The 21,331-nt window shown below is 31.1% G+C and overlaps 1 protein-coding gene across 3 annotated transcripts in view; it reads left to right on the top strand.

Moving 5' to 3' along the window:
• Positions 1-21,331, top strand: part of LOC145252623 (bifunctional heparan sulfate N-deacetylase/N-sulfotransferase-like) — a 196,980-nt gene that overhangs the window by 43,555 nt on the left and 132,094 nt on the right. For all 3 annotated transcript variants that reach the window (XM_080112347.1, XM_080112346.1, XM_080112348.1), the window contains exon 2: positions 9,647-11,104. In XM_080112347.1, the coding sequence (XP_079968473.1) occupies positions 10,079-11,104 (1,026 nt within the window). In that variant the 5' untranslated portion in view covers positions 9,647-10,078. The remainder of the gene's footprint in view (positions 1-9,646; positions 11,105-21,331) is intronic.

Here is a 21,331-nt window from a genome sequence, read left to right as displayed (position 1 = left end):
AATAGGGATTGGGTCAGAAAGTAAACAGTTGGCCGAAATAGCATTTTTTTTTTTTTTTTATATTTAATTTTTCATTGATTTAATGGAATGTTTTTACTTTTTACCTTAGTGATAACGCCAGTCTGTTAATTTATTATAAGCAGGTCACTAGTTTAAGATGTCACTATAAGTCATAGAAGTAAACACTATCAATAATTCCCCCCACTCTTTATTTGTGCCTAAACCTAAACGTAGATTCCATGAACAAAGCTTCTTTCTTAGAACTGCACGCCTGTGGAATTGTCTTCCGTTTTCCTGCTAACTACAATATGGTTGTGTTCAAGTCTAAAGTAAATAAGTTCTTGATGAGCCGTTCCATATAAGTTATCAAATTTACCAAATTTTCATTACTAATGATTACTATATTGTCCAATTTTTACTGTACACTCTTTAACCCTTATCCTTGAGTGGCCTTTGGGCCTTGATAATGTGGTGATGCCTATGTAAAAAAAAAAAAAAAAAAAAAAAGTATTTGGCATCCATATCAGGAAAGGATTTCTTTCAAATTGTACATATCTGCATACAAAGAGCCACATCCTTCTAGAGATTACCCTGGTAATACATATGAAGATATACAGAACACGGCAGATCTAGAGCAATAAACCGTGACAACAAATCCTGCTATTCCACTTGTTCCAGTTGTACTCATCGACAAACTGATGATCTGGTTCCGAGAACAGCATGGCTTTAGCAGGTCTCATATACAATAAACCTTTAAGAAAAACATTGTTTTCATGGATGACTCACAAAGACTAGCTTCAAAGATATTGTGGCGCTCGTGCAAAGTTAGAATTTTTTTGTTTTCAGTTAGGACATTTGGAGAGTGCATAGCAAGGGCAGATGAGCATATATCAGGAGTAGAAAACTGTTTTGTGTTATAAGTTTCTTATTCCAATAAATGTGTTACAAAAACTTTAAAAAAAAAATATGCATTCAAAAATTTCAGGATTTTGGCTTTGCTACAGAAAATAAAATCTCTTATTTGTGTTAAAAAAACAAAACAAACTGTATTTTGTGTTGTAATTTTCTTAAATCTTTAAAAAAAAAACATGTATTTATTGTGAGATTTTTGCTTTGGGCTTGAAATTGCATTTATCTGCCCCTGCTATGCACTCTCCAAATGTTTCAACAAAACAAGTTGTACCTTCGCGCTAGTGCATAGTGCTGATATTGTTTATATGATGACTTGTAAAGGTTAATAGCTTCAACATTGCTCAAGATATAATGAATTTTTTTATATTTTTTATATCTTTATTATTTATCTGAAAAACACTTGAGAAAATGCATCTTCCGGTGGAAAGGTTGTTTTTTTTTTTTTTTGTTTTTTTTTTTGTTTGTTTTTTTTTTAAGGGGGGGGGGCATGTGTTGGGTGTGGACCACTGTTTTTGCTTTATGACCACTGGAAAATCCTATGGGAGCTTGTCAGAAATGTTTGGAAGCAAATGATAGACATTTGCTATTATAGTAAAGGGAGAGTAGAAAGTTGACCTTGGTTTTATTTTAGTGAGACTCTTAAGTCTCACTTTTATTTTGTCCTTAAGTCCTCACATTTCATGAGCAATGGTTCTGCCAAAAGGGAAAGAGTTGCTGTTTTTTTTGGTTTAAATCTATTCATTTCACACTTATTATTAGCTAGTCTTTGACCTTGAAGTCAGTTTTTTTTTTAAATTTTTATATTTAGCTGTTTACATCAAGTAGTTTTATGACTTGTCTGGAGCGACTTCCATTAAAAAAAGAATTACCTGCTAGTCTTGTCATGGAAAACTTTGCTTATATTACAGCTCACTGGTTGTAGATTGCTAAAGCATTCAATTATTTGTGCTTTGAATTGGCATCCTAAAATATACTCCACTAAATGTGGTACAAATAACTGCACGTTTAAGTCTCATGCAAAAATTTTAAATCTGCCAAAAATTTTTGTTAGTTTGGTATTAAATACCTTCTTTAATTCTCAGTAGTCTGCAATTACGTTGGCTCCAAAGCCAACAAAGTATTAACCATTTTGGAAATAGTCTACTCCTTGACGAATGAGGAACAGCTAATGTCGTATGCAGTTTTAGGAAGTTCACCATCCCAAGTCGTTGCCTCTCTTCTTTAGGGTGAAGGAAGTTTATTGCTTATTATTTGAGGCGCTCCTGAATGCTAACAGGGTAGCTCAGGCAATTTTTGATAGGTCTGAGTGCTCATCCTTCAAGAGTGCTGCCTTGATCCCCCCCCCCACCTTCCAACCTGTGTCATATCTTCCTGCAATGTGAAGGAAGTAACACTTTTTATGACTGAATACTGAATGTAATTAATTATAATTTTGTTCATTAATGAAATTCTGTTCTGTCTTGTTGATTAGTGATATCAACATCTTGTTTCAGTTCCAAGTATAAATACAAGATTCTCGGTCATGAACTATTTCTGATGTTTTGGCTTATAATTTTCCAGTTCATGTAATGTTTGTCTGCCTAATTATACTAGCAACTAACGCTGTAGACTTGTGAACTGAGGGTTCAACATCAGCTTGGATGGTATGTAACCACATCTTCAGTTGGCCTCCCAGGCGTTTTCGACAATCTTGAAGTTCTCAATCTATTGCTTTGTGGATGAACTCTCGTGTTCCAGTGTGGCCAAACCAACAAAGTCTCCTCTTTGAAAACGCTTGGTTAAGGGGAATGATCTTTCCTTGAAAACTGGTATTGTCTCAACATCTGTACAGATGACTAAAACCCTCTAGCAAGGTCAAATAAAGTATCTTTTAGCATGAAATAGTATTTCATGTCGCTAATTACCTTTTTTGTAATTAAATTTATTACTGTAACTATCCTAGTACCCCTGTTCATGCAGATTGCCGACCTGGGCCTACTGTGACTTTTTCACCCCTTGTGCTAGACATTGATTTGGAAACGAAATATTTGTTTTGCTAATTTTTTTACGGTTCTTATTTTATTTTCCCTATTCAATTACATTCATTGTTGAAATCGATTGTAAAACTGAGTTTTCCTTCTGTTATAGTAAAATCAGCCACGATAAAACTGTTAGGTTTATAACGATTCATATTGTTTTTCTCTGCAACAATGGAAGCCGTATTTTTGCTTATTGATTTGAAAGAAAGCCTTCCCTTGCCAGTGTATTTTGATCGAGATATTTCTATTATGCTTTTAAGACACTTTTTCTATCCCTCTATTTTTTTTCTACCCCTATATTTTTTTTCTCTATTTTATTCTTGTATTTGTCGACTTTTTCGTATTTTATTCCTCTAATTTTATTATTCCCAGCTTTCCGTTTTCCGCATTTTCAAAACACATTTTGTTCTATGCGTTCACTTTTTTACGGCTAGATGAGGAACATTGTTCAAGTCTTGCAAAACTACATATCTCTTGTTGCTGTGAGAATCTGCAAGTAATTGCTTGTCATATTTTAAAAACAGTTGTGAACTTTCACAAGTATAAAGTTAATTGAAAAAATGGATGCTGTAGGTATTGGGTCCCGATATAAAAGTGCATTTGTAGTACATGGAATCCAAATTTTTGAAGGTTGTTCCAACCCCCCCCCCTTTTTTTTAAACTCAAAGTTGAAGAGCTATGTAGGTGAGACTGGTGCCATTAAAATGAGTGACCTTTTGTGCTCTGGAATTTATTTTTGTACATGGTCACCACCATTCTCAATGCACTCTTGCCAGAAATTTAATGACACATCCGTTTCTGGTACACGTCCATGACCTGGGTGGCTTTTTTAGACTCTTACATAGTCAATATCTGCAAAAGAAGGATGAAACTTTCAGGTTACCAAGTTCAGTCATCATAACAATGCAATTTGCGATCCCTCTGATCCAATCGGGCAAAATGAAGAAATAGGAGGCATTACCTTTTCAAACTTCCTCGTAGATAATAAATATAAGATAGATTAAAAATAAAAGAAAAAAAACATGGAAATGAAGAATAAGCAGTTAAGCTGAATATTATTAATTTATTGCAGATTGTTATCCTCATCTTTTTGGTTGTTGTTTCAAGTTTTGGCCTTTATCATCTCAATAATGAATTCAATTAAATAATATATATATACCATTCGGTACGGACCCGACTATGGAAGATCAGATAATAAATAAAATGGATTTATAAGACCAAAAAATTCAACCATGATCGCCCTGGCTCAGTGGATGAACGTTGAATCTCTATGGTTCCAGGTGAGCATTTTTTGAAGATAGCGGTTTCAATCCTACCCAAAGCCAGCCAGAGGTTTATTTGGCCAAAACGTGGTAAGACGACAACAGTAATTGCTGAGGATGCAGTTAGAAAATTTGGAGTTCCTATCCCGTCGCTGTTACCACCTGATGAAGGCCAGAGGAATAGTTGGCTGAAACGTCATGAAATAACAACAAAAAAGATGAGGATAATAGTCTGCAATCAAAAATAAATTAAGCAGTTAAGCATTTTAAAATAATTGTCAGTATAAGGCAGATAACAATTAGGCTCATGTATTAACGATAATGGTGATAACAGTGCTCAGGAGGTGCATCACAACTCGTTGAAAGTGCATCTGAAAATGTACAATTATCAGGAAAATGAACAGTGCACGAGTTATGATATGCATGTGTGTATGGACATCAAATGTAGTTTGGTTGAATAGGTTTTTGTACTACTACTACTACTACTACTAATAATAATAATAATGATGTGGCTGAACAGTGTATAAGTCTTGATGTACATGTTTGCATATTTCATATGTATTTTTTTTTTTGTGAAAATCTCAAAATAGAATAATAGCCACCCCTATTCTACAAGACAAAAGCCTTTCAAAAACCAGGAACTTCTCTACAATCTTCTCATCTTGTATCTGTTTTGGAATAAATATAGCACCAGTGATCCGTTGGCCTTGACAAACAAAAAAAAAAAACCTTTTTGGCCCTAAAAGAACCATACAGTCATTGAATGAGGCCATTAAACACCAAATAAACTAACAAAACAATTTTTTGTGGATTTTGTGTAATGTGATTTTTGTGCACGTATGCAGTTTCTTGACAATCAACAGGATAGGAACCAGGTCATACAGTTATGACAACAATCTACTGGTGCAAGTAGTTTGGTCCATGCTTCAGCAATTCTAAGCATGAGAAAATGTTTCCAAAAGTCATGGGAATTGTTTCTATTTTTTTTTTTCTGACTTTGTAGGCTTAATTCCATCCAACACAATATTCATGCAACAATAAATTGAATATAGAATAAGTTTTAAAGATATCGTAAAAAAATTATGAAGTAGCATGTCAAAGGTCAGTGTTGATCCCTACCTTTTTTTTTTCAAGGACCAGTGTAATGTCTAAATGTCCTTTTGAAAAAATAGTTACACACCAGACATAGAATAAGCTTTCACAGCTAGTCACAAAGCATTTCTAAATTCCTTCTCGCATGATTGAAATTGGCCAAATTTCTGCCATGACTTGATCTGTTCTCACAACTCTTGAGCCAGTTCAGTTTTTTTCTTTATATTGTTACTAGCGGGGGTACCCGGCGTTGCCTGGGTGTTTGGAGGTGTGTGTGTGCTGTTAAATAAAAAAGAAGAAACCGGAGGGGGCGGGTAGGATCGAACCCGAAGCCCTGAGGCGAAGTTTGAAAATAAAATCGGCCAGCCAGAATGAGTTACTGAAAGATGTTTGAATTTATTTAAGTAAGAACCAAATTGACAGGTGCGCGCAAAGAAGTTGTAGGGCGTTACGACGACGACAGCAATAGCTATTCAGCAAATGAGGTCAATGACCAGGTTTGTTTATTATAAGCGAAGTAAAAAATGAAAACAGTAAAACTTAAGCGGGGGGGGGGGGCTAATTTAAATAAGCCTTTTTCGATATCAAAATTTAAAAAATCGGTGGGTACCTGGGTGTTTTTGGGTGTGTGGTCGGAGGTGGATAAGCGAAGTAAGTAAAAAAAAAAAAAAAAAAAAAAAAAAAAGAAAAACAGAAAAACGAATGTTACGTGAAAAATGGCTTGAATAACACTGGTTCAATATTTAAATTTTAAAAATCGAAAAAAAAAAAGAAGACATCTCACACCACGATTCGAACCCAAAACGTTTAGATAACGAACCAACGCGCTAAACAACTGACCTAATGCGACGTACATGAAATTTGTTCAGTTCTTCAAGTATTTAAAGTAAATCAAGTCATGACGTCACGAGAGGACTGGTTTTTTTTAAATTTTTTTATTTTTTATATATATATCTCCATCCATACCCTTGAACCCCTGGAGGAGCATAGGCCATTCACAACTTTTGTAGATGCTTTTGTAGTGAGGAGTTCTTTTTTTCGGGGTGAGGGTGCTGGCTAGTGGTGGGACAATTAATTGGAATCGTTAATCATAAGAATCGTGTAGTTTGGGGAGAATTAGAATTGCATCGTTAAAAATTACCTTAGATTTACAATTCTTTCATTACGATTCTCTTATATTTTTAAGTTGAACTGTTTGTTTGAAGTAAGATTAATGCTGTCAAAAATTTATGATAAAGACGTCATAGAACTTTTCATAACATATTTAATATGATGTACAAGAATTTTATTAACTACTTTTTTTTTTTTTTACACACGGTGGTCACCACTTATCAAGGCCCGGAAGCCACTCAGGGATAAGGGTTATTGCAAGTACAGTACGTTAGTGTGGAGATTTAATGAAGTGTTTACTTAAGGGGGCGGTTCATTAGGAATTTGTTAACGTGACTTGAAGACATCCAGGTTGTAGTCAGGTGGAAAGCAGGCAGACGGAATCTTTATTTATCTTAATGAGTTTCGAAATTTCTTTGGATTTTTTTCTTTCTTTAATTCTTTAAATTCAAAATTTTTTTTTACTTTTAGTTTAACTTGCTTTTATATTTCACCATTTCGTTTTTTAGTAATAAATGCTTCTCTACATTAAAAACCGATCTTGTGTCTAACTCTGCCCTCGTAGGGTGGTAAATAAATAGGAAGTAATATGGCGGCTGAAAAACGTTTTTCGACCACCATAAAAGCATTACAATACGATATTGTATATATATCCGTCTTCATTCAAAAGCTTCATTGATTTTTATTATGTTTTTTTTTTTTTTTTTTTGCTGGAGTTTATGTAATTATTAACAGGAAAATTGGTGAAAGTCAAAATGGAATCCGCGCTATTTTTAAATATCATTTTCAAGTTTAATTAAAGTTTTACGATACCCTTTTCTTATTGTTTTTGTATTCTTTTGTTATTTTTATATTTTAGGGGCTGGATTTAACAAAAAAAAATGAAAAAAAATTACAAAATTTGTTGCTTATGCACTTATGCTACCGTTTTTTTTTTGTTTTTTTTTTAATAGTTTAAGTGCCTCGACCAATGTTTAAAGAGTTTCTAATTGTTTTTTAAAGGAAAATTGATGAAAGTCAAAATTAGCACTTGTGGCGATAAACAAAAAGCTTTAGCGTGTACATACCTCTCATGGAATGTCGTAGATCGAACCACAGTGAAATGTTATTTGGTGCTAGTGCACTTATTGATCTGCACTATTTTTAATAGTACTTTTAAATTTAATTAAAGTTTTACAATACCTGTACTTTTTAAATTGTTAGGTGAAAGTACAGAACAGGTACACAACACTCTCCCGTCCCCATGTTAAGAATGGCTTTCTAAATAATGTCATTATTTCAGCACGGCTCAATAAGTGCATGAGTACCTTTTACTTTCTTGAATAAAATAAAAACTACTCGATGAGAACACTACTGTTTTTGCTTTAATAATCATTTTTTATTAAAAAAAAAAAAAATTTAAATTGTTCAAAACATGTTTTTTTCCCAAAGATTATTGGGATTTTTTTAATTACCATATTTTTCATAAACATGCTCTAAAAATGTTTCAAAATTATCTAATATTTTTTCACTTTTCATGTTATAAGCCTCTCTATACATGGCCTCATCGACATGAGACCATTTCATTTCTCCTACTGATCCCGATATGTATTTCAGTCTTTTAATATGAGACCAGTAGGCTTCAATATTGTTGAAAATTTTGTGAATGGTTTACAGTCCCGTGAACATAATTAAACTTGAAAATAATATTCCATTTTGACTTTCACCAATTTTCCTATTAATAATTACATAAACTCCAGCAAAAAATTACATAAACTCCGGCAAAAAAAAAAAAATTTATCCATCCAAAAAAACAAAAAAAAAAAACAGATAAAATCATAACAAAAATCATGCGCAAATTGCAAGCCAAAATGAATAGTTAAAAAAAAAAAAAAAAAAAAAAAAAAAAAAAAAAACTAGGTCACACGCAAAAATTCTTTCCTTGTAAAAATAACTTCTCCCTCAGTCGAACAACATCGGAGCCGATGCGGGTTTCGCTACAGGGGTAGTATTCGTGTACGTCCGCCCTTTTTCTTTATATTTTTTAATATAAAAAATAACTCCTGAAATTAATTGTTATTAATTTCATGGTGCATGTTTAATTTATGGTTAAAATATTTGTTTTGACTTTTATCTTCAATGAAAGAAATTTTACGAAAATCAAATTGTTTTCGAAATTCCCTTAATTGTATTTCCACTTTTTCATTGTACCAAATTTTTTTGCTACACAAAAACTTTCGATTATATAATGGTATATTTCAAAACAACAATTCCATGGGAATCGGAATCGTACTTGGTATTGGAATTGTTAATCAACATTTTCCTGGAATCAGAAAAAATTTAGGAATCGTCCCAACACTAGTGCTGGCCCCACGCCCAACCTTCTCAGAAGGTGCATACAACAGCTAGCCTTCTAAAATGGGCACGCATCTGGTACTGGCCAAGCTCAACGTTGCTTAACTTTGGTGATCTGGCGAATTGGTGTGTCAACGTAATTGTGCCATACACACACACACATATATATATATATATATACTAATAGGGAGACCCGACGTTGCCCAGGATTGAATAATGATCAACGAAGGTTTCACACTCCCATATTTTTATTGCCATTGAAATCTGTGAAATTTCCCATTTTTCAATCAAATGATGATTGGCTGGCTCTTGCAGTTATTTTGTCCACAATACATTGTAGTCTACATTGCACTGTAGAGAACCTACTGTTGATTTTTATAAAATTATTTTTTTATATATATAACGGCTTGCATAAAGTTTAAAATGCAAAAGTCAAGTATCATGCTTTAATTGTGCTCTAAACAGAAACATTCATTTTGAACGTGTCCCTGTCATATCGAAGCGCTTACTGCTGATTTTATATGTCAGGCCTTTTGGCTTGTGTAGTCAAAACTTCTCAAATGCATGTAATGTTAGACTGTGTAAGGTGTTAACTTTGGTCAAAATCGCCTGTTCCTCTTTCATCAGATTTTGATTATTGATAATTATCAAAGACATTACGATACAAAACCTAAGATCACTGCTAGTCGCATGAAGTACCTTTATGTGAAATTTCATAAAAATCGGCCCAACCGTTTTCGAGTCCATAGCCAACAAACTCATGCACACACACACACCGTTCCATTTTATATAATAGTGTGTATGTGTCTGTATGTATATATATATATATATATATATATATATATATATATCAATTTTTTTTTTTTTTTCTTTTAATCAGAATCATGACTAAAATTTTAATTATTTTGTATTTTTCAGATTTTGCTTGAAGAACTACATTTTGAATTCAAGAACACCGGATACGATTAAAAGAAACGATAATAAACATGGAGAAATTAAATTGCGTGGTCTTAAGAAGAAATATTTCAAAGTTCTGGATAAGATTATGAGCATTCCACTTGTCTAGGATTTCTGGTAGAATTAAATGGATGATTATGGGATTCTGTCATTAGTGCACTGTATCAGAAGCATGAAGCAAAGCACAAATCCTCCGTCTCTTCTAACGTGGACGATTACAGGATGTCTTTAATGCTCCATTGGCAGCCGCCTTGAAAGAAACTTGCCAGTTTCAGAAGCTGAGTCAAGTTGCAGAACTCTCTTCAGAGACAACAAAGGGGGGGAAAAAAGGGAAGGAAAAATAAATCAACAAAACCAAAATAAAGCATTTCGGTTTCTTTGCAGAACCAGATTATGCTTAAGATGCATGCGAGACGTTGTTTCGTCTGGTTGAGGAGCAGTCTGTTATGGAAGAGCCATTTCCGAAAATGCTCATTTACAAAAAAATTCTTGATGGCGCTTACTGTCTGTCTAACGACCCTGATCGTGCTGACTTATCGCATGATCACTGTCCATTCCTCTGGATCTCGACGCGAAATTCCGCAGTCGACTATTGAATGTCGGTTCAATTCTATCACTGGTGGCTTTTATAGCCCGAGTGATCATTCTTCGAGTAACAACCGGCGTATCGACAACAAAGTGCTTGTCATTGTAGAAACGCAGTACTCACGCCTCGGAATGGACATCATCCACCTGCTTGAGGCCATACGGGTCAAATACAAGGTCGAACCCAATGGCAAAACACTGCCATATTTGACACATGGAGCCAAGGGGAAATATAGTGTTGTGATATTCGAAAATTTTGAGTCGTATGTAAATATGGATGCCTGGAATCGAGAACTTCTAGACAAATATTGCCGTAATTTCGGCGTTGGTATAATTTCCTTTGTGACGAGTAAAGATGAAGTGGCGTATTCGAAGCAGATGAAGGACTTCCCACTCACTGTCCACCAGTACATGGCCATCGAAGACTACGAGCTGAACCCGCTCTCCAACATATGGAGAGTAACACGGCCAGGGGAGATAATAAAGGGTGCATTACGCGATGATGACTGGGCGGTCTTTCATTTTGAACATTCGACCTACAAGCCGCTTTCATTTGCCAAGGCTGCCACACTACAGACGTTTGAGACGTACTCTGAACTTTCTGGTACAGTTGTTTATCCTGCTGTTCAGGATTTGGGGATGTTAGACGGAATTCAAAAAGTTATTTTTGGGAACGGACTAAAATTCTGGCTACATTGCCTCATCTTCTTGGACAGCTTGTCTTATCTTTCCCATGGAAAGCTGAGTTTGCCGTTGGAACGTTATGTTCTTATTGATATTGATGATGTCTTTGTTGGTGCGTCTGGGAAAAGAATGAAGGTCTCGGACGTTCATGTAAGTAAATTCTTTATTTCTTCCTTTTCATCCCAAAAGTCTGTCTTTTAATTTATTTCCCATGAATTTTATTGTGACTTTATCTGGAATTTGGTCTAAAAGCTTTAGACCTATAAATACTTGTATTATTTAGATTTATTCTAACTACCATTCTCATCTTTTTTTTTTTTTACATAGGCATCACCACATTATCAAGGCCAAGAGGCCACTCAAGGATAAGGGTTAAAGAGTGTACAGTAGAAATTGGACATTATAGTAATCATTAGTAATGAAAATTTGGTAAAGTTGATAACTTATATGGAACGGCTCATCAAGAACTTATTTACGTTAGACTTGAAGACAACCATATTGTAGTCAGTCGGAAAGCAGGAAAACGGAAGACAATTCCACAGGCATGCAGTTCTAATAAAAAAGCTTTGTTCATGGAATCTACGTTTAGGTTTAGGCACAGATAAAGAGAGGGGGGAATTATTGATAGTGTTTACAGCTAGACGAGTGTTTCTTGTGAAAGTTTGGCGAGGGGGGACCATAGATTGAAGCTCATTCAAACACTTTCCATGAAAATAACGATACATCAGAGACAAACTCGCAACATCTCTTCTGTGAGATAAAGGTTTGGTTGTTATTTTCATTAAGTTTCGGCTGGTGTAACTTCTGACCTTCTTCAGGTGCTTCTTTTTAAACTCTTCAACATATGACGCAACAGATGAAAGCATTGATTAATAAATTCTCATTTTATATTGGTTTTTGACCTTTCAAATGTTGGTTGACAATATTTATTTTATTTTTATAAATTTTCATTATGAATATATTTTCAAAATTCATGAAGTATAAAGAAAATGTCCTCAATTGATCGTTAATGTCATTATTCATCTCTATGACCTCTCTCCATCTGTAAAACATTTTAATACTGCATTCATGAAATTCTTTAAATTTTTAATAAAAACAGGAAACTCCTTTTTGATTATATGTAAGTCCTAATTCACTAAAAATGAGTGCAGACTCCTAAAAAGGGAGTAATCTGTTGATGTTAAAGTCCAGGGAGTATGGTGGTTGATGAATAATTTATTCAAACTAGGAGATATATATATATATATATAAGTTAGAAAAGCATTTCATCCAAGGCATGAAAATTGTTAAACAAAATGTTTTTACTATAGGCTTTAAAAATAAAGGTACAAGATTTAATTTGAAATTTATTTTTCTTCAAAGTGCACTTTTTATAAATTTTACAAAGTAAGGTATAAAAATTTAATTCAAATTGAATCAAAAAAATTACCTTGGATTTATTTTATGTAATGTACATTTTGTTGCACTTTTTAAAAAAAATCATTGAAAATTTTATATCTATATCATTATGAAAGATAATGTTTTTAAATTGCAACAAAATGTACATTATATAATACGAAATTAAGGTTTAAAACAAATTTTGGTTTGCGTGGTATCCAAGATGGCCGACTTGTAACAACGTGGGGATCGAATTTCTTTTCCCCAAATGAAACACCAAGTTTATCATGTACAAAATTAACTTTTTGTCGGTAACATTGAATGGAAATAACATCTGACAAATTGATAAGAATAGGAGACTTTTATGAACACATAAAATCATAAAATTGCCATCCCATGAACAAAACAACTGTAATGAAGAAATCCAAGATGAAATAAATAAAAGTTGCAAAAAAGAAAAAATGTAAGCCTTTGAATTTCAACAAAGTTTTGTACTATATATGCTCTGCACCTATAAAGTAGGTACATTTAGCTTTACTCAAAATTAACGGTAATTCAGTTTTTATCATACGTCTCCACCCGTTAAACGAAAATGGTATACATTGAAATTAACAATATTAAAAAAATAAACATTTATAATATATATATATATATATATATTTTTTTTAAACCAAGTAAGATCTGTGACTTACTTGTAGTTTCATTAAATACTTTTACATGCAAAATCCGATCCCGCATATTGCTAATTCCTGCCCTCTGATGATGAGGATTATTTCTTCGAAACTCCGCGGATTAAGGACTATCCACTTATCTTGTGCTTCCTTTTTTAAAATTAAATATGTTTTTAAATCTTTTTCAAGATGTCTTTTAACATGTTTTATTAATCATTTGTTCATATATATATATGGCATAATGGATATTAATGAATAATCAGTTCTAATATTTTGTGTTGGCTTTTAACTTTTCCGATGTTGTTTGCCAATGTTTATCTTATGTTTCTAAATTCTGGATATGAATGTATTTTCAAGATTCATGGAAAAAAAAAAAACATGTTTTGGACTTTTTGAGATGAGAATTTTTAATTTGGATTATTTTGACTATTTTTCTTATAACATGATAGCATTTCATCTGATGTAATACAGATTTTCACAAAAAATTAAAGTTAAAAATTTCAATTAAGTTTTTGCCATTTTATGACATTGTTTTTTTTGTTTTACATTATCCAAATATGAGTTTCTTTTTTTTTTTTTTTTTTTTCCTATGAAAAAAAAACCCATCTAGTTTTATCTTCAATGTACTATTTAATTATATCAAGATCTATTAGCTGTTGAAATAAATATGTGAAAATCTTCAAAAAAGGCTTTCAACCCCACATCTTTGCATATAACTAAATATAGATCGCATTAGCCACCCTTACATCTAGCAGGTCAGTCTGAAGATACGGATATCCTGATCTAAAATGTACAAAACTTTGTTACTGTTTTTTTTTTTCTTTCCGTTTGCAAAACTCAATCATGTTCTGCAAATTCGAAAACAATTTTCCTCTACAAAACAACCAAACAAGCACCATAAATAAATATTTGAAAGCATAAAGAACTTGAAATATAAAAACTTTTCTAAAATTACTGGATTTGATATTAAATAACCCCAAAAGGGTTGATGCACCTGAAAACAAAACAACTAAACCAAATACCATGAATAAATATTTGAATATGTAAAGAACTTGAATTATAAAACATTTTTTTTTTAAACTACTGTATTTGACATTAAAAAGCGTGAAGTGTTGATTTGCTCTGAAACAACCAAACCAAAATCTTAAGAATTGATTAATTAGTTTAGGAATGAACTCGATCTAAACAAATGTATGAACATATGCACATACCTAACTTAATATAATGAGAAAAAAACATGTACATATGTACATGTTTGATAATTGCTTAGTATTTAAAGCAATTATCAAACACTTGATTAAATATTTTGGTGCTAATGCATTGTACAAACTGGAAGTCGGTAATTGTGCATATTATGTACTGGATTTCTTGTAAATGCTCACTCAGGCTCAACTGGCACCTGACGTCGCTGCCAGAATATGCCAAGCGCTGTTAAAAATGCTTGGAAATCTGTTCTAAGTATTTCACATTTTTAATAGTATTTTCAAGTTACATTCGATTTTCACGATATTTTTGTTTATTAAATTGTTAGATGTAAGTACTGTATGATTACAAAACACCCTCCCCATGTTAAGAATGACTTTCTAAATAATTTTATTTCAGTGCGGTAACATAAATGCACAAGTAGGACATTTACGTGAAATCCGGTTCGTAATATGCAGGAGTAACAACACCCAGTTCATACAATGCACCAGTACCAAAAACATATACATATGTTTGATAACTGCTTAAATACATAACCCTTGATGAAATCTTTTAATAACTATAATTTGTATTACACTCAAGGATCTACTTGTAGCAATATATATGATGAATTAAATTTCGTTTTGTATAGGTTGAACAAAAAGATTTAATTTTAGTAATGAAAAAAAAAAAAAAAAAAGGTTATTGTAAAGTGGAAATTGATTAGCTAATTAAGTAGGTAGAGAAGCCCATATTAATGTGGCAGGAAGTGGGATTTCTATTCTAATTTTATTTAAATCTATTTGGGGGGGGCCCTTTGTTGCTAAATTTATTTGATCACTTAAAGTGCTTTCATGCCTATTAAATCCCAATAAGCTAATTTTGGTTCAGCCATTTTTAGGAATGTATATTTAAATTTTCAAATATCGCCATAGGTTAAGGAATTGTTTTTTTCAGATACCTTTCATAGAGAACAAGTGATTTCTTCTTTTATTTTTTTTTTTTATTTCTCTTAGCATGTTATGTAGTAAGCGTGTTTTTTTTATGCTATTGTTTTCATGGCTAATGTTACTAAACAATGATTTATTTAGTTGACGGGGCTGGGAATAAATAATTCCACAAGGTAAAAAATTAGACTTTTACGTAATTCAAACTTGTGCTTCCGAGGTACTGCTTAATGCAGACGACATCTTGAACCACTTTATTAATGAGTTGTTCTTTATAAGAAGTTGAAATTGTACAAATAAAAATACCAATCTTTTTTTTAAAATAAAAGCTCTGTTTAAGATATAACAGAGCATGTATAAATAAATAACAATTTTTCTATATTCCAAAGTCAAAATTTTATTCATCTTGCTAATCAATTTTTTTTCCAAGATAAAAACTTCAGTACCTTTTTATAGATCTGTTTCATTCACAGGGAACAACTGATATTGATATTTTTATGTCAATACTGGATATTTCTTCCATGGATTCATCAGAAAGTTTTCAAAGAAAAATATTTATTAGTTGGAATTTTACATATTACATTGTTATGCATTTTTCTCTTGGAGAAATTTCTCGTTATTCTGACGAGTCCATGAAAAAATGTCTAGCATTGACATACAAATATTGTTTCCCATGAACCAAATAGATCTGTAAAATGTACTGAATTTTTTTAAATGGTTGGTAGGATGAATAAAATTTCGGAATCTAACAAAATAATTATATATATCAGCTGGGCTGATTTTGATGAAATTTCACACAGATGTACTTTATGTATCTGGCGGTGTTCTTAGATAGGTTTTGTATTGGAATATCTTCGATAAGTATCAATTCTTAAAAAAAAAAAAAAATCTGAAAGAAGGAACAGGCGATTTAACACCTTCTGCATCACGAGTGGATTTGAGAAATTTTATTACCACACAAGCAGAAAGGCCCGGCATATAAAATTAACAGTAGGTTCTTTGATATGACAGGAGCGTGTTTGAAATGAATGCTTCTGTTTAGAGCACAATTGAAGCATGATACTTGACTTTCGCATTTTAAACTGTAATTCCAGCCATTATATATAAAACGTAATTTTATAAAATCAACAGTAGGTTCTCTACAGTGCCATGTAGACTACAGTATATTTTGGACTATGTCACTGTGGGGAGGCATGTGAAACTTCCTCCTGGTGTACTATTATGAGTCACCAATTAGAGCAGGCAATCAACGGACTTGATTGAAAATGAGCGATTTCACCGATTTTGTTAATAATTAAATGTGTATTAGTGGCTTCGCAAGGCCACAAAGGAGACAGCCAAGCAAAAAAAAAAAAACCTAAGCAAAATGAATTCCAAAGCAGCAATACTGAAGCTAGCTTGCAGGACACTATATATATATATATATATATATATATATATATATATATATATATATATATATATAGACAAATTTGGGTATATTTTATTGGTTTTAAAATATACATTCTTTTTTACCAATTGTTATAAAATTGTAACCGTAGAATAGTAAAAAGCCGGCAAATTTTCATGTAGTTTCGTCCCATAGAACCCAAGATATGATCATTTCAATATTCAATTTGGCTACAAGTATGTGTGTGTGTGTGTGTGCATAATTTCCCCCAAACCCTTGGCCTTGATGGAGGGGAGACTAAAACTTGCTGCTATAGTTTCAATTGATCTGAAATTACAGGGGGGGGGGTTCATTCCAAATATTTCTCATGTTATATCTCTCCTCTTTGATTTTCATACATAAAGTAAATTTCAGTGTGTAAGTATTATTCGATACTGGAGATATTCATAATCGTACCCTATTTCCAAAGGAAGAGAGATAATTGGAATCAAGTCTCCCCTCGCTGTTATTTCAGATCATTTGAAACCATAGCAAGTTTTAGTTTCTCCTCCATGAAGGCCAGAGGTTTTGGTGGGGAGAGGGGAATATATATATATACATAATGATATATTGATTTTGTAAGAAAGAACATATCAATGATGAAAATCTAATTAAATTTATCATATACTAATTGTATTTACTCAGTGTTGGGAATTTTTAATTTTCTTTTATTTTATATTTTAATTATTTGTACTAAATAATTATATTTAATTATAGGAATTTAAAAGTTAAATATACTTATGAACATATTAGGTCAATAAACTGCTGATTGAGACAAACTACAAGTAATTTGAAGTTTTTGCTATTTTAACAATTTTACTATTTCTATATGATGGGTTGCAGTTGATTCTATCTATAAACAATCTCTGCACGTCTTCTAGTATATAAATTTCACCTGTCTGTTTAAATGTATGTATGAAAACAGAATTAAAGTTGCTGCCTGTTAAAAGCAATATATGCTAGTTTACATGTTTAAATGTATGTATGTATGTTTGTATGTCTTGCTAAAATAGTTAATAGTAAAAAAAAAAAAATTTAAATAAAAACGATAACCGCATGCACATAAATATAAAAATATGTAAAAATTGTATCTCGGTAAATGGACATTATGCAGTCATCGAGTGCTTAGTTATATTGCTTTTCGGTTTGTCCACATTTATTTTCGTCTTCATGAGGGCGGTTACGACAGGTCAGTTTTAATGTGGGAAAAATTCATCTATCTAAAAAGTTGTGTTGGGTATTGGGGATGGGTGATAAAAATTGCTTCAGTCTAGAACGATTTCTCCACCAACTGAGGACAGAAAAAATGAAATGCATTAAAAGACACTAAACTTGTGTCTTAACTAAGCGCTTGATCTTTTAGCTATGTGTCTCTTCTGTTTGTGTCTGTTTACTTGCCTCCCCACAAGAGCAATTAGACACAAGGTTGGTTTTTAATGTGGGGAAAATCCAGCTCCTCAAAAACGGGTACTGTGTATTGGGATAAAAATAATTGTTACAGTCTAGAAGGATTTTTCTTTCACTGGTCAAGAACAGAAAGGGTGAAGTGTGGTTTCAGAACAAATACTACACTTTGCTCGTTGTCAAAAGATCAATGGTGATTATTTAGTAGTTTTGCGTTTATTAGGACCCAGAGGTTAGGAAGGTGACTCGTTTTGTTTTTGAATAAGAAAATCGGCTTGTTTTTTATGTCCTTTTTCTGCTTATTGTTTTGATATGAACTCGGAATTAAAGTTGCTGCCTGTTAAAAACAATATATGCTAGTTTACGTAGAAATTATCTGGTTTTATTTGAATACTGTCAAAGTTTTAGTGGACTACTTGAAACTTGATGTAAAATAAAATATTTCATTGTTGTAAACGCAATTTTTTTTCCTCTTATTTTTTTAATACTGATAATTTTAATAAATTTTTTTAATACTGATAATTTTAATAAATTTTTTTAATACTGATAATTTTAATAAATTTTTTTAATACTGATAATTTTAATAAATTTTTTTAATACTGATAATTTCAATAAATTTTTTTAATACTGATAATTTCAATAAATTTTTTTAATACTGATAATTTCAATAAATTTTTTTAATACTGATAATTTCAATAAATTTTTTTAATACTGATAATTTCAATAAATTTTTTTAATACTGATAATTTCAATAAATTTTTTTAATACTGATAATTTCAATAAATTTTTTTAATACTGATAATTTCAATAAATTTTTTTAATACTGATAATTTCAATAAATTTTTTTAATACTGATAATTTCAATAAATTTTTTTAATACTGATAATTTCAATAAATTTTTTTAATACTGATAATTTCAATAAATTTTTTTAATACTGATAATTTCAATAAATTTTTTTAATACTGATAATTTCAATAAATTTTTTTAATACTGATAATTTCAATAAATTTTTTTAATACTGATAATTTCAATAAATTTTTTTAATACTGATAATTTCAATAAATTTTTTTAATACTGATAATTTCAATAAATTTTTTTAATACTGATAATTTCAATAAATTTTTTTAATACTGATAATTTCAATAAATTTTTTTAATACTGATAATTTCAATAAATTTTTTTAATACTGATAATTTCAATAAATTTTTTTAATACTGATAATTTCAATAAATTTTTTTAATACTGATAATTTCAATAAATTTTTTTAATACTGATAATTTCAATAAATTTTTTTAATACTGATAATTTCAATAAATTTTTTTAATACTGATAATTTCAATAAATTTTTTTAATACTGATAATTTCAATAAATTTTTTTAATACTGATAATTTCAATAAATTTTTTTAATACTGATAATTTCAATAAATTTTTTTAATACTGATAATTTCAATAAATTTTTTTAATACTGATAATTTCAATAAATTTTTTTAATACTGATAATTTCAATAAATTTTTTTAATACTGATAATTTCAATAAATTTTTTCAATATTGATAATTTCAAAAAGATTTTTTAATAATTGATAACTTCAATAAAAAACTTATCGTGTGATCATAAAGAATGAAAAAGAAATAAATTCACCTTTTCACTTACAATTTAGAAATAGATTTCAACTTAAAGGAACATTTGATCATAAATCTATATAATAAATAAAACGTGTTTGATTGAAAAGCAGGGACAATTCCTGGTTGTTTCTCTTGCAATCTGTTTTTTTCTTTTTGGCAGGCTATTTCTTTTTAAACTTGAACAGAATATTTGAACACTAGCCCCTCACCCCCTAACCCCCCCCCCCGGATTGCAAGAGAACCCAACAGGAATTATTCCTGCTCTTCAATGAAACCTGCATTAGAGATAAATAAAACAATATATGTACGTATGGCACAATCACGTTGACACACAGGTTCTCATCAGATCAACGAAGTTAAGCAACGTTGAGCCTGGCTAATACCAGATGGGTGACCATTAAGGAATTCTAGGCCCTGTATGTTATTTTTCCGCTTATCTCGGCATCGTTTCCATTTGTCCTGAACTTCCACTTGCCACTGGTATTCAACAATGTCGACTCGAAGAGGTGTGTTTGGAGATTGCACAACTCTTGCCACAAAAATTTCACGTGCAGACACCTTTACAGTAGATATCCATAGTCTGTCAAAGCCTTTTTTCTTCTTTTTTTTTTTAATTTATATTTGTGTGTGTGTGTGTGTGTGTAAATATTCTACTGATAAACTCTTGAACTAGTCACATAACACTGGAATAACAGAAAATAGTAATCATACACCAAGACTGGTTTATAACTAGTAAAATCTATTTGAATGCACGAATAATACATGTCAGCAAATTGAAATGCAAAATGTTCATTTAAACTTTACGATATATTCCTATTAGTTTGCTCTTGCACAAATTAATCATAACTAAAAGTGGTTTCATTTTTTTAATGTGGCTGGAACGGTTTTGATTCTAACTGATGGCACTCAAGTCATTTTTTTTATTTATCAATTTTGAAATCGATACTAAATATTAGGTACAATATAATATTCAATAGAGAATTGGCTCTGTAATAACAAATACAAAATCTGCATACTTAAAAATATATTTAAGTGTTTTTTACGACAGGCAAGGTCAGACACCCCCTCTTGCTAGTGCAAAATATTTGTCCAAGAAATATAACAGTATTTCGAAACAGAATTACTTGTTATATTAAAATTAAAACAATAATTGAATTAAAAACAATAAAAAATACTAGTTAGATTTTTTTTCTGAACTTATGCAACCTTGTAACCGATATCTAGTTTCTAAAAAAGATGATACATTTATTGTGTAAAGTTGAATTTACTTGAAATGGACATTTTTGACATTACTGTTCGTTAGTGGAAGAAATGAGCCCAACTTTCACATTTATTCATTTAGACACTCTGCACTGTAGGTGCATGCACATTTTTTAAGAAATCACTTTTGAAGTTTTTTTTTTGTTTTTTTTTGTGTAAATAAGTCACCTTTTTAGAAAAAAATCTTAATGTAAATAAAACGAAATATAAGAAATAGATATGTATATTTTTACTTGCACCATGATATCAAAACTGGCCTGATAATCGATTTCTTACGTGCATTGTAGTCCACAATATCTAGAAGAATTTAAGTACATTATTAATTCAATCAAAGATTGCAATAGTCTACATACTTCATATTAAATAAAACGTTCTTTTATGGGACTAGTGCATCAAATATTTTTTAATATTTGTATTTGTATGTTATTTTTAAAAATCACTCGTCTTGAGAAAGTTTTAAGATAATCTGGATGGAAATTAA

Source organism: Euprymna scolopes, chromosome 29 (assembly GCF_053919585.1).
Source record: "Euprymna scolopes isolate OS-2025 chromosome 29, ASM5391958v1, whole genome shotgun sequence".
Lineage (NCBI taxonomy): Eukaryota > Metazoa > Mollusca > Cephalopoda > Sepiida > Sepiolidae > Euprymna > Euprymna scolopes.
This window is presented reverse-complemented; position numbering and strand designations above follow the sequence as displayed.